This window comes from Tachypleus tridentatus, chromosome 13 (genome assembly GCF_004210375.1).
Source record: "Tachypleus tridentatus isolate NWPU-2018 chromosome 13, ASM421037v1, whole genome shotgun sequence".
Classification (NCBI taxonomy): domain Eukaryota; kingdom Metazoa; phylum Arthropoda; class Merostomata; order Xiphosura; family Limulidae; genus Tachypleus; species Tachypleus tridentatus.
In genome coordinates this window covers 247,153,812-247,167,454 of record NC_134837.1, presented here as the reverse complement: position 1 = coordinate 247,167,454, position 13,643 = coordinate 247,153,812, and the positions used below count along the sequence as shown (strand labels likewise).

The window sequence follows — 13,643 nt, the reverse complement described above, 5'->3', positions numbered from 1 at the left end:
TTATGTGGTAAGCTCTTTTATAAGAAAATGAAGTAAGAATATAAAATTAAAAAATATTTTTATTTAAAATGGCAGATATTATTCCTTTCGGAACTGTTAATCTTTTTGTGTGTTAAATCTGGATTATAATTTAAAGCAATGTATCATGAAACATTCTGTTAACAAAAATCATTCTCATTAGCTTTTTTTTAAACATTCCCCATTGAATTAATTTCGTAGCTTTGATATTTCAGAAGAGTGGATTAAGAGGTGACATAAATTCCTGGCTATGCAAAAATGAAGAGATATGTCGTCTTTACAGTTTCAACGCTTTTATATGTATCCATTTACCTTCTTCTTTTCTGAAAATAAGTGACTTAAGAAAGGCATCTCTTGGACAACCGCTGAGTCATATTGTACACCTCAAGATGTGGACTTTTGACAATGCTTTAGAAAGCGAACTCAAGAATAAAAGTGTTACAATATCTTTCCCAAATCTGACTAGTATAGAAGAAGTGGATGAAATACAGGTTAGTTTCAAGTTTTCAGAACAAAGCAGTATACTACTCATGTCAACCTATTCATTTTTAAAATTGTATGATACTCACATATTGAAGTCTGCAGATTTACGATGCCGGAAACCGGGTTTTGATATCCATCGGGGGCATAGCACAAGTATCCTCTTTGGTAACTTTATAATTAACTTGAAACAAACAAGAGTTAAAAGTAAAAACGAATTGAAAGGGTAGACCCATCAAAAACCAATAGTTCTAAAGTTCTGTTGAATTATTTCATTATCGTCTTGCCATACCCACCTCACAGAGACATGTCAGTTTTAAAAGGCTTTTTTGTGCATATTAGAACCTGCTAAATTCCATTGTCGATTTATTTTTAGCATAATGTATTTTTAACTTTTGTCTACGTTTTGCTAAAATATAGGCAGCATTATTAAATATTACTCATTTCTACATAGTTTCATTTTTTGTTTAATTATTTCTTTTGATCTCTCTCTATATATATTCTTTTTGAAAGTTAACTTCATTTACGTTATCTTTCATTAGAAATTATTCTGATTATTAGATTTACGTTTTTATATATGTTATGGTACTCCATCATTACATATAGCAGTGAGTGTTGGAAAAGCGACTTGAAGCAACAGAAATGTGATTTTCTTGCTACAGGTTCCACTGGCAAACAATATATCGAATGAGGAATTATTGAAAAGAGCAGAAACACAGAGGAAGCTAATCATAACCATCAGAGAAAGACAACTGAGTTTCCCAGAAAACATAATGAGAAAGAAAGAACTTCAAACTATAACAATTACATACAACCTTTCCACACAGTTGAAGAGAATAAAAAAGTCGAGAAACAGCAAGGTTAAACTACATTAGTAGAATAAGCAAATAGATAGGTGCCACTGTCACTGAAATTCTGAAATATTCCAAAGATAAGAACCCAAAGAAATCGTGATTACCAACGTTCAAACTGTATATAACACCGAGAGAGAAAGCTTTTCTCAATGCTCCCCGCCTCCGCATTTTTTCACAAATGTTTTAGATTTATTTCTGAAGAAAATCTTCCTTTCTGGCTTAAATTTGAAAATTTTCAGTGAGAGATCTTCTTTATGCTATGAAATGTGGTTGAAACTATGCAAGCACGATAAATTGAAACTTGCCATTGACATACATACTATAGACATAATCTTAATTGCAGAATGACTGATGACACTCTCATAATTTTCATTAAAACGGATTCACACGAAAGTAATCTTTACTTTATCATAAACAACAACAACAACATAAAATATGGTAATAGTAAACAAAAAACCTATATTCATTAATTAACGGAAATACAACATTCAGTATTAAATGTGTTATGTTAAATTTTACTTATTTGATGTATGAAATAAATAAGATATATTAAAGATTTGAAGCATTTATCACTGAATTAGTATCTATGAATCGCTTCAAGTGAGCATTAAAGACATTCTGAAACTTTCGTCAAGAGATTATGATATCAAACATTTCATAAACTTGTCACATTGTTTTATGTGAACCACAACTGCGTTAAGTGTAATAATCAGTAGACCTGACTTAGAATATCTAGCAGGATAGATGGTTCAACATTAAATACGCTCTGTGTATACATATGTTTGTGCACTGTAAAATGTCATACAAATTCCTTGTAACGGTGGGTCCTTTTAGTTAATATATTAAAATTAGAAACAGTTACATCAGAAACTAAGTTAAATACCGCTGACATGTTCATTTAACCCTATTTTCTTTCATGCTGAAAATCCCAATTCCTAGCTATACAAGAAATACAAAACCTCGTGGTGTTAAAAACTGAGTTTATACGTATTTATACAAATATAATTTCATAAAATGGTTTATGTACTTTTCAGCGTTGTGTTGTTGTTCTTATTTTGGATGAAGTGTGGTGGTCTCCAAAACCTATTTTTTTTTACAATGTAAAATTATATTATGTACAATTAACAGTTGAAGGCACGGTATCAGAGAGGTTTCTACGTGCAGAATGATTATAAAAGATTTTGCCTTTAACACATAATCCGAAAGCATATATTAATAATTTGTATTATTAATGAATAAATTTTAGATCTCTTGTAGTAGAAACTACAACATAAATACGTAATGTGCAATTCTTTTAATATATTTAACAAGACATTATTTACTTTCTTTTAGTGTGTGACCTGGAACAAAAATATCTGGGAAGCAGTACCATGCCTGAATGTTAAATTTGTTCAGCGAAATTTTGAATGCAACTGTCACATAAAAAAATACATAGGGCAAGTATTACTTTTTAAAAATCCTTTATTTTTAAGAATTTTTGCTGATTATAACGCTTATTAGCGCCAAAATAAAAAAGAGCACTGTTTCTCCAATATTACTGAAGGTTTGTTTGTTTTTTGAATTTCGCGCAAAGCTACACGAAGGCTATCTGCGCTAGCCTTCCCTGATTTAGCAGTGTAAGACTAGAGGGAAGGAAGCTAGTCATCACTACTCGCCGCCAACTCTTTTACCAACGAATAGTGAGATTGACCGCACATTATAACGCCCCCACTGCTGAGAGAGCGAGCATGTTTGGAGCGACGAGGATTCGAACCCGCGCCCCTCAGTTTACGAGTCGAGTATCTTAACCCACCTGGCCATGTCGGGTCTGATTACTGAAGGTATCAGAGCTAACATACCGCTTTAAATATTTTAAAATATATTTTAATCACAAATGATTGTTCTTAACCGAACAATAATTCAAAACCTTCTCTTTCTTTACTTTGGATAACAACACATTTTTAGTAATATTAATAATAATAATACAGTAGCGTCATTAGCGTGCTAGTCTTCCTTAAATAATGCCCCTAGTCATTTGCAGGGTTTACAAATTACTTAGAATACAGAATTGCTGTTTTCTCTTCTGAAATTTGCATAAGGAAATGTGTTTTAGTTCCAATTCTTGTTGGGTTCAATTTTTCTAAACATGTAGAAACTTATGAAAACATTTTATTTATATTCTGAAGTGAAAATAACATACCTCGGTTATTGAAACCCATGTTTTGGTGTTATAAGCCTTAAAAATTATCATTGACTGCGGAAGTTCGAAAGTATCTAGAGAACATTTTATAATTTTTGTAAACCAACAATCCTCTTAATCATATCGTTGAACAACTACCGAAATGGCTAATAATGTTTTCAAAGTTAATAAGCATCGTAAATAATACCAGTAAAACACATTTTAATTCTTTCTACATTTCCGTTATTTCCATGGAAAAATTACCACAATAATTCAATAAAACGTTATAGTCTTTGTTATTATATATTCATGTTTAAGCTTTTTTTTAGATTTTTATAGAATATTAAATTTATTATCATATTTAGCACCAACAGTTGCAGTGTTTTTTATACATTTTATTTATTTAACACTTATGTTTCCTTTTGCAGGGTTTTTAAAAGGTCTGAAAAACGTGACTCCACTTACGTAGAAATAATTTCGCATGTATTAAAGAAGTTATCACTAGGTACGTAGGATTCCTAAACAAGCATTTAATAAACATAATAGTGGATGTATACTCATATTGAAAAAAGTGATTGTTCATGATATGTAAGTAACGACGAGTTTATTTGAGGTGATTACGACTCGTTAAAGCCTAAACTTATTTTCAGTTAAGACACACAACAAATCCTAATGAATGTGATTACAACAGCATATCCAATAATTTTGGTGGCTCATTCCGTTTTAGAAGAAGACCTTTTAAATAGTCTTGCTTTAAAATCTCATATACACAACATTTTAGTTACCTCTAAGTTTTGCAGTACATAAGATAATACACACTTTTGTAAACATGTACGGAGCAGCCATGTTTTATTTTACAAATATGATTCGTTAAATACTATATAATAAATTACCAGAAGTGTCATACGAGAATATTCCTTTAGCTGGTAATTAACATTTTAGATACGGTATAGAGTGATTCATAGATCAGTACTGAGTTGTTTTTATTTTCTTTTTCATTTACAAACCATTAACTCATAGCCCCGTCATCTCTTGACCAGTTTACAACTTAATTAGTTTTGGATTCAGGAGGTCAAGCCCTTTCGATTGATACACTTGGCTACTCCCAAGGTCTCATAAATTAATTTATTCTAATCCTGTCTATAACAAAATGTCAGTTTGAGAATAGAGTGGTAAAGATACTAATGTGTAATGAAATTGAATCAGGTGTACTCACGCCCTATACTAGGAATTGCTGACGCGCAAATACACAGCTAATAAAAGGAGTAAAAATAAATATCTCTTAGACTAATTTACTCTAACCCCATCTAAGAGGATTTCAAGTTCCTAGACTATTGAAGATTATCTCTTGTTTACTTTCAATTTCTATTCGAATTTCGTGTAAATAGGTTTAATGAAATATAAAAAAGCTAAATACACACCATTAAAAGATTGTTGTTGACATTAGGTGATACATACCCTGTAAAACAAGTGAATATGAGATTGAAATCTCATAGTATGAGCATTCGAGGTATTTTCGCTAATGTACTCTTTTTCCATATCATTTGTGTGTAATGAGCGAGAAGAGGAAGGCATAAAGATTTAGGTATAGACAGACGCTGTGATTCATTCCAATAAATTAAGACTTATATCCATAACCTACAGTATTAATTAAGGATCTATACCACAATTTAGCACATTCACTGTGAGTGGGACCGCCATATCCAGGTGGTTAGTGCTCTCGAGTAGTAATCCGAAGGTCACGGATTTGAATCCCGTCATGTCAAACATACTCGCCCTTTCGGTCATGGGGACGTTATAACGTGACGGTCAATTCCACTATTTGTTGATAATGGATTGGCGGTGGGTGGTGATGACTAGCTTTCTTTCCTCTAGTCTTATGCTGCTAAATTACCGACGGCTAGCTAACGCGGATAACCCTTGTGTAGTTTTGCGCGAAATTCAAAGAAACAAATAACACAGTTGGTAGGACATTCTATGAGCCATCCATCACAAATGTTAATTCCACTTAAAACCTAAGCTTTTGATTAAAACTTTCAAATTTCTCTGATCGGTTCGACACATTTACCTTGTTGTTGGATTATTTATTGTGTTTTTATAAATAAACATTTCTGTGTTGTGAAACTATCAGTATGAAGTATTTCTTCTTGACGAAGATCACTATGTTCAATATTACAGAATTCTTCAAACGTCCAGACAATGGATCCAACTGAATGTTCAGTACCACGTTCATTTTTGATGAAAAATATCAAAACATGTAAGGGAGATAAGAATTACTGGTGTTAATATGATATTTTAGACAATCAAACATTACATGCACTTATTTACGTGTTACAAAATGATGTCACATTTCGTCATTTAACATTTCATGTCCATTGTACATGATGTACCCTATTCTATCAAACAAAGGCTGTAACTGTAATGAAAATGTTAAAATGTTTTTGACTTCCTCCATTAGAAGAAGCAGTCAAAGTGACCTTAGGTTTCAATGCTACTATCAAGGCAGAAGATCGAGAGATAGAATTACATATGAGATATCAGTTAGCTACTGTCCTGGAGGTTGAAGAGTCAAGAATAATGGAATTTGAGTTATTATCAGGTAAAACACGATTTAATTAAAATTAACCATACATGCTGAAGGTTTGACTTTTAGAAAAAGAGAAAATATGAATTAGTTGTATTTAGAGAAGTATTAGTAGCTAAAATGAAGACTAGCATACTACCACAGGTAATAAAATACAAACAAAATTCTGCAGAAAAAACAAACATATCACAATATTCAAGTCATTTCTCTAAGAATCCTAAATTTACAGTATTCTTGTCTATCTGTTTCAAAAACTACTAGAAACTGAAAAACACTGAAGTAGTGCTTAATAAATTAGTAGTATTAACCATAGTATAAAATTATATTACATATTCTCTCTTTGTTTGCAAGCCTTCCTTTTGATGTGATATAAAAACTCTATCTGCTAGTGTGTGATGATATACAACCAAAAAATATTTGTAGGTAGTCACCATGTAAATTTGAACACTACGTAATTCGAAACTAATTATGCCTTAGTGATACTTCGTAGAAACTTAAAACGCATACTTAGTTTAATTCTGTGGAACATGAGGTGTCACTATTGTACATTACAAAAATTTACAACTCTTTTCAGATTTCAAAGTAGTCACCTTTGTCATAAAATTATAACACAACTCTAGAGTTCTAAGTCGACTTGAAGAGCTTGTAAGAAACAAGGAATTACGCCTAGTAAACCAAAACGGCAATATGGTGGAAGTAGTTCCTCATCTATTCTCTGTTAAAAATAAGATTTTACCTACATTGTCGGGTAAGTACTTTCACCCTCATGTTTCTCGCCTTCAAAACATCGTTAGTGTAATTCATAACAATATTATTTTTATATAATATTATGTCAACAAAAACTGAGAATGGTTTACAATGTAAAACCACTGCTCACTAATATTTTATGTATATGAAGCATATTAATGTGAGGAGAGAGTGTTTAGATATTTGACAAATTTATCTCAAGATCGAAAATGAACTTAAAACAACACGTATATCTGTCTATATAAATATGTCAAAAATATGAAACTTTCAGTTTCCTCGCTTGTAAATCTTGAGTGATTCACTTAATCAATAACCATTATCTAGAATAACACATCAACATCCAGTCACCAATTCAAAATTTATCAGTTAGAGTGAAATAATTCATCAATGAACTTGTTAAGTACCTTTTCAAATTGCACTAAACGAAGATAGTGGATGAAATATTGCTAGAATGTGTAAAATTTGTCAAGAGAATAACAAAGTTAATATTTGAAACTGTAGATATTGAATACTGTTATGAACAGTTCAACTCCAGTACATATTAATGAATGTGAAAACACAGATAAAATTAAAGTAAACCGTTTAAAATCGCTAATTTAAAATAACAATAATTTGATATATTATGACTATTTTGTTTACTTGAGTAGTTCAATTTCTGAATGAAAGGTATGGCAATAGCTATGATATTAAGAAAAGTTATCATTAAATAAATATATATATATAGTAATTTACTTGAAGAGTAGACATGTCTATAAACTCATTAAGAAACGTATATTTATCGATATACACATCTCTACTTTATATCACTATTTATGCAAGAAACAAGAAATATTAATACTAGCCTTTTAATATTTTTGTCTTCCATAAATTAATTATTTGTAATTTTTTCAAGTCTGTTGAGCTTTAAATTACTTCCAATATATTACAAATATTTGACAAAAGTATGTATTAATTACCGAAAAATATAATTTTTAATCATAATATTTATTCTGTAGTTGCAGTGAGCGTAATAAACAAAGACCATATATATTTGGTTCAGTAAAAGAAAACTAATTCACTAAACTTAAATTATATTAATTTCAAAGTGAAAAGAATCTTCTTTCTGTGTTTTTCAGAAAACAAAACGACAGATGGTACAATTACTTACATTCTAGTATCTTTACTAGTCGTAGTAAGTTTCCTGATGTGCAGCATAATAATAACACTGAGGAAGAAGATAAAACGAAGAGAAAGGATTGGTGTTAATTCCATACCTACCGGAATGAACACTGTCTTCACAAGACGTGCATGATTGGTTTACATTTTAGCACACAACATGATGTAGTGTTATACTTGGTTGAAGCTGATAATTGATGAATTAGTATGCAATAGTTAACTGCTACTAAAATCGTATAAATATTGCAAAACAGTCAGTAAATCACTAGAAACCTGAAAACATTGTTTCACAATAACAATTTAGGAAAGCAACCTTTTTAGCGTTGTAAGAGCACATACTAAATTATAGTGATGATACATTCAATAGAGATTGATATATTTCTCATATATTTAACACTTTACGAATTGAGTGACAGTTTAGTGTTTGTTTTTGATAACCATGTTGATTGTTTTACATTTGAATCATAATATATCTAATAAAACGCGTTAACGTGTTTGTTCTATTGAACATATACACACTTGTGATTCATTATTATATTTGAATGCTTGATTTGAATTTATTTAAAAATCAAGGCAGTTACTGAATCAGTTTAAATAGTGGTCATTATTGGATGTATAATCATTTAATATTAATAAGTGTATCCTAGGAGACGTTAAGGTAAACGATTAGTTGGAACATATTTGGAAATAGCCTATACTTTGATATGGATACGAACTGTCGGTTGAATGTGAGTAAATTAAGGAGTTAACCACTGTAACCAAGAGCATATGCGCTGAGAAAAATAAATTACGAAGAACTTGGAAAAAAAATGAACGTCATTAACGGTAAATTATAAGTCTTGGAAACATGAATAGCTTAAAGAACTTCACTTGTTAACACATTAACATGAATTCTTTTTTTGCTTAGTAACGAGAACATAGATCTATGAAAATTTATAAAATAACTTTCAAAACTGTTGTTTATTTAAATTTAGACTGAGTGGTTTTCCCAAAATCTATCGTTGTGGACAAAATTACAATGAAAAAAGAAAAAAATTCAAGAAACAACAAATTTATTTTAAATATAATCATCTGATCGTTAGATTATAATACTGTAGTAAACAGATATTTGACATTTATTTTATACAAGATACGAGCAAGGCACATAAATATATATATATATATATATATGTATGGTCTGATGCAGAAGAAAAAATACTTTTTTTGATCTATTAAATTTTCGTGTTTATTTTTTAATTTTCTAGGTTTTAACATCCACATAAAGTGTGAACTAACTTCATCTTCAACAATAATACCAATAACTAAATATTGTCACTATCAAGCTGCATTTCAAGACACACGAATTGTTATTAACACTTTCAATGTTTTCCCAGCTGAAGCTGATATCACATTGAAGCCAGTCCTTTATTAGTGCAGTTTTTGTAGGACTAGTGTAAACTCCATTCGTAGCTAGTATATAATTCAGAAAACCCTTTTCTTAGAATGTTAACTTACCTTTTTCCTGTTCAAATATTTAGACTAAATTGTATTACTTGGGAAAGAAAATGACTCCAAAGATTGTATTTTATCCACAGGAATGAAATGTTTGTCTCCTATTGCAGCAATTGTTTTGTGTAAGCTACATCAACTTTTCAAAAGTAGCAGATACGTGACACAATCCAAATGTTTTGGTCCAGAATTCACATAGTCCTCCTTTTATTGTGTTTACAGCAGTTTCATGGATGATTTTATTATCTATTTCAATAAGAAGCCTGATATAACAAAATGAGCTATCGCCACCTCTCGATGCACTGCACATAAATATTTACTTTTACGTATGTATCACAGGAAGAATGCAATTTCAGTTATCACGTTTAGAGTATAAATTTCAAACAAATTATTGCTATTTCTTACTTCGTCCTAAAAGTGAAATAAAATATTCTGAACGTTCTATTTCCATTCCTTCAATACCCATTTCAAGTCAACACTTGAAACATGCTTCAACTTTCTGAGGGAGCCTGTATGGGAGATATGTTTACTGGACAGATATACGATGTGTGTATATGATGGTGTATAATTTCTGTATAACTGAAATTACAATTTAGATCCATGAACACGTTAACAAATTCTCTGAACAATTTCTAGAACTCAAATCTCTGGTTTGAGCCCAGATTGTTAAAAGACTAAAAATATTGATATTCCAGTAATTTTGAAAGTCTAATGATTTTAATTTCTAGTACTTCTCGCTTCACAACGAAATCGTTATGTAACAATTTATTACAAGTTGATCCATAACCTTTTACACACAGAAACCAATAAGAGAATGATGCACATTTATTCATGAAAATGATGAAAGAAGTGATAGCAAAGTACCACACTTTTATGTCACACCGAAACTATATCTAAAGTTTTATACCATAATTCTCAGATTAACCACGTCATTGGTTATTCCAAACAACATATATTAGGAAGAGAGCTTCCATCTCGTAATAATTCATTCAAGCGTCTTTGAAACCTGTTGAAATAGTCTTTTTACCTTTCTACAGCTTTATTTTTTAGAAATATACATCACATTCACATGAAATGCTTAAAATAAAAGTCTTGAATTGATGTATGGTAATAATAATATTTTTTAGATGCTGTTGCTTCGTTAGATGCATATTCATATCATTTGTAAAAGGTAAAGCTATGCACGTGTAAAAGTTGAATGTATTTGGGTAAAGAGACAGTTTGAACAATAAGCGCATACTTTAGTTCAAAATATTTCTTATATTAGGTAACAGACGTTCATGGCTGAATTTTTAAAGCACTTATAATAGAAATTTTTTATCAAATTCACATGTTTTTAACATACAATTATTAACCAAAGGTAATGTAGTGTAGTAATTCTTATTATTTTACACGAAAATACAATATCCTATAACCTGAGAGCTTTCGAAAGATGTCTCTTTTTCTCTTTTTTTTCTCCAGTTTAACCCTGAAAATGAAAGATTCATCTTTTGTAAACGCTAGGTGTGTGCAGTTAATAATATTATTTTATAAGAATCATGTGAGGTATTCTATTTATAGAATAGATTAGATAGCCAATCATTTTAATTTCCACTCAAGAGACAGATTCTTATAATAATAAACTTAAAATGATATTTTCTTTATAACAATGAGTTTTCTTCTCTTAGTTCTTATATTGACATTCTTATGATACTTTCATTTTATTTGTGTAGTGTAAATTAAATGAGTTTATAAAAACATTAGCCATTTTTTCATAATTTCAAGATTATCATATGTACAGTAGTACTTATAGTATGAGTAGAACGGATAGTCAACTATTTAATCATGTTTACAGTTTAAAAAATCCTCAAAGGTGTTTGAAAAACACTTTGAAGTGATAAACCACAAATTTCTCAATCCCACTGACTGACTGGTATTGTTGGACGCTTCTAGTTATGTAGCAAACACACTTACCACATTATAAGAGCATAGGGACTTACACTAGAACAATAGCACAATAAAAAAGTAGCTACTGTTTTTCTATACTAAACATCCCCAAAAAGAAAAGCTCCGTATGCTGAGTAAATATGGTCAACTAACAATGTGAGTAGTATGGGGTATGTGCCAACGTGGGTTGACCCTTGAAGGAAGCTTGAGAGTACATTGTCTGGGCTAGTTTGACTGTGTGGGTATTTGGGTATTGATGTTGTTAAATACCCAGGAGGGTCAGGTACATTTGACCTCTTCCTCCCTCCCGAACGATTATAGCATCTGTCTTTAGGGTTTTTTTTTTTTTTTTTAAAGCTTTGGGCCAGAGTAAAAGTATAACATCATACTCAGGTGCATTTCAGGGCTCAGTCCATACATGGACGAACAAAAGTTTTTTTTTTCATTTAATTTTTTCCATATATATATATTTTTTGTATTTACATATATATTTTTTTTTCTTTGTATTTTTCTCCTTTTTCTCGATTGAGAGAATGCTACTACTACTTGTAGTAACACAAACACTCACACAGAAAAGAAAGTAATAATAATTATCATTATTCAATACTTGAATAATAATTCAAAAAGAGAAAAAAAACAAAAAACAATAATAATAATAAAAAAATAATAATAATGATTAAAAAAGAAAATAATAATTAAAAAAACAAGGACTAAATGTCTAGTGCTTAGTGGCCAGCTTGTGTTACATTTCTTAAATATATGTTAATAGGGGAGAGGTATTTAGGACCATTTACATCATGTACGTGATATCTGTCGAGATCACATATTAAGTCATTTTTATGCCAATTCTTATTGAAATATTTTAGAGAATTATGCAAGAGTCTTTCAGCTATTGTATCTATGTTTGCATACTTGTGCATGAATGTGGTTGAGGTGCTACGTGGTACTTTATATGCTGAAGTTAGTACAGAATTTTGTATACGTTGAAATTTCTGTACATGTGTGGGTGCTATGTTAATCCAGGCAGCTGATGCATATTCTATTGTTGGTCTAATGTACGTTTTGTAGATTTTAAGTATGTTGTCTGGTGATGTTCCTTGGATTTTACCTAAAGACTTCTTGCATAGTTTGCTCTTTTCCAGATTCGTATCAGTACATTTTTAATATGTGGTAGCCACGTTAATTTTGAGTCATAGGTTAGACCTAGAAATTTAGCAGAAGTAGCAGTCAGTAAAAGTGATCCATTCATATAGAGTTTTGGTGGATCTTTTTTCAGCTTATTCAGTCTGCTGAATACTATGACTTGGGTTTTTGGAATATTAATTTTGATTCTGTATTTCTGGCAGTATTCTTCGATGTTATTTAGGACTGGTTGTAGGTTCGTTGCTGCTATTGACGGAGTGGGGGACTTTTCCAGACTGCTACATCGTCATCGAACTGTGATGCATAACCTAAATTTAGGTCCGACAGAGGCATATTACTCACGTACATGATAAATAATATAGGGGCTAACAAACCCTCCCTGCGGGACACCTGCTTCGGGTGAAAAGGACCTTGAGTGGGCCCCATTTACATTTACTTTACACATTCTGTTATCCAGGAAGTTGGACAGCCAGCGAATAGTTTCCTGGGGTAATGCCATTTCAAGCAATCTATGTCGTAAACCGTTATGCCACACTGTGTCAAATGCTTTCTCAATGTCGAGAAAGCAAGCTACAGTGCATTCTTTTTTGTTGAAGCTGTCGGTAATTGATTCTGTAAGTCGAATCAGGTGGTCTGTAGTTTGGCGGTTTTTTCGAAATCCGTTTTGAATTTCTGGTAATTTTGAATTTTCTTCTAAGTAAACTGACAGACGATTACTAATTATCCTCTCTAATACTTTCCAATACAACTGGTTAAGCTAATCGGGCGGTAGTTGTTTGGTTTATTCGCTGGCTTTCCTTCTTTCTGGAACATTAATATTATTGCTTCCTTCCAAGAAACGGGGATATATCCAGCTGATAGTGAGAGATTAAATAACGCTGTTAGGTGTTCATATAATCTCCGAGTGCCTTGTTTTAGGAGGATAGCTTGAATACCATCTTCTCCAGGGGCTTTGTTTTTTGTGTTGTAAATAGCAGTTACTACTTCTGTTACAGTGATATGTTTTACCAGTTGATGAGTGCTCCAGTCTTTTGTTTTTTCTTGGTGTGTAATAGTGTTGACTGGAAATTTAGGTGTAAAAAATGCTTCT

General features: G+C 31.1%; 1 protein-coding gene and 1 long non-coding RNA gene across 2 annotated transcripts in view; both read left to right on the top strand.

The window, feature by feature from the left end:
- Positions 1-3,683: 3,683 nt before the first annotated feature.
- LOC143236504 (uncharacterized) lies at positions 3,684-6,836 on the top strand. Its single transcript, XR_013019576.1, has 4 exons — positions 3,684-3,694; positions 3,939-4,015; positions 5,969-6,109; positions 6,669-6,836. It is a non-coding gene; the product is annotated as an uncharacterized LOC143236504 (long non-coding RNA).
- Positions 6,782-13,643, top strand: part of LOC143236502 (uncharacterized) — a 57,510-nt gene continuing 50,648 nt past the window's right edge. The window contains exon 1 of the mRNA XM_076474801.1: positions 6,782-6,842. Coding sequence (XP_076330916.1) covers positions 6,782-6,842 — 61 coding nt within the window. The remainder of the gene's footprint in view (positions 6,843-13,643) is intronic.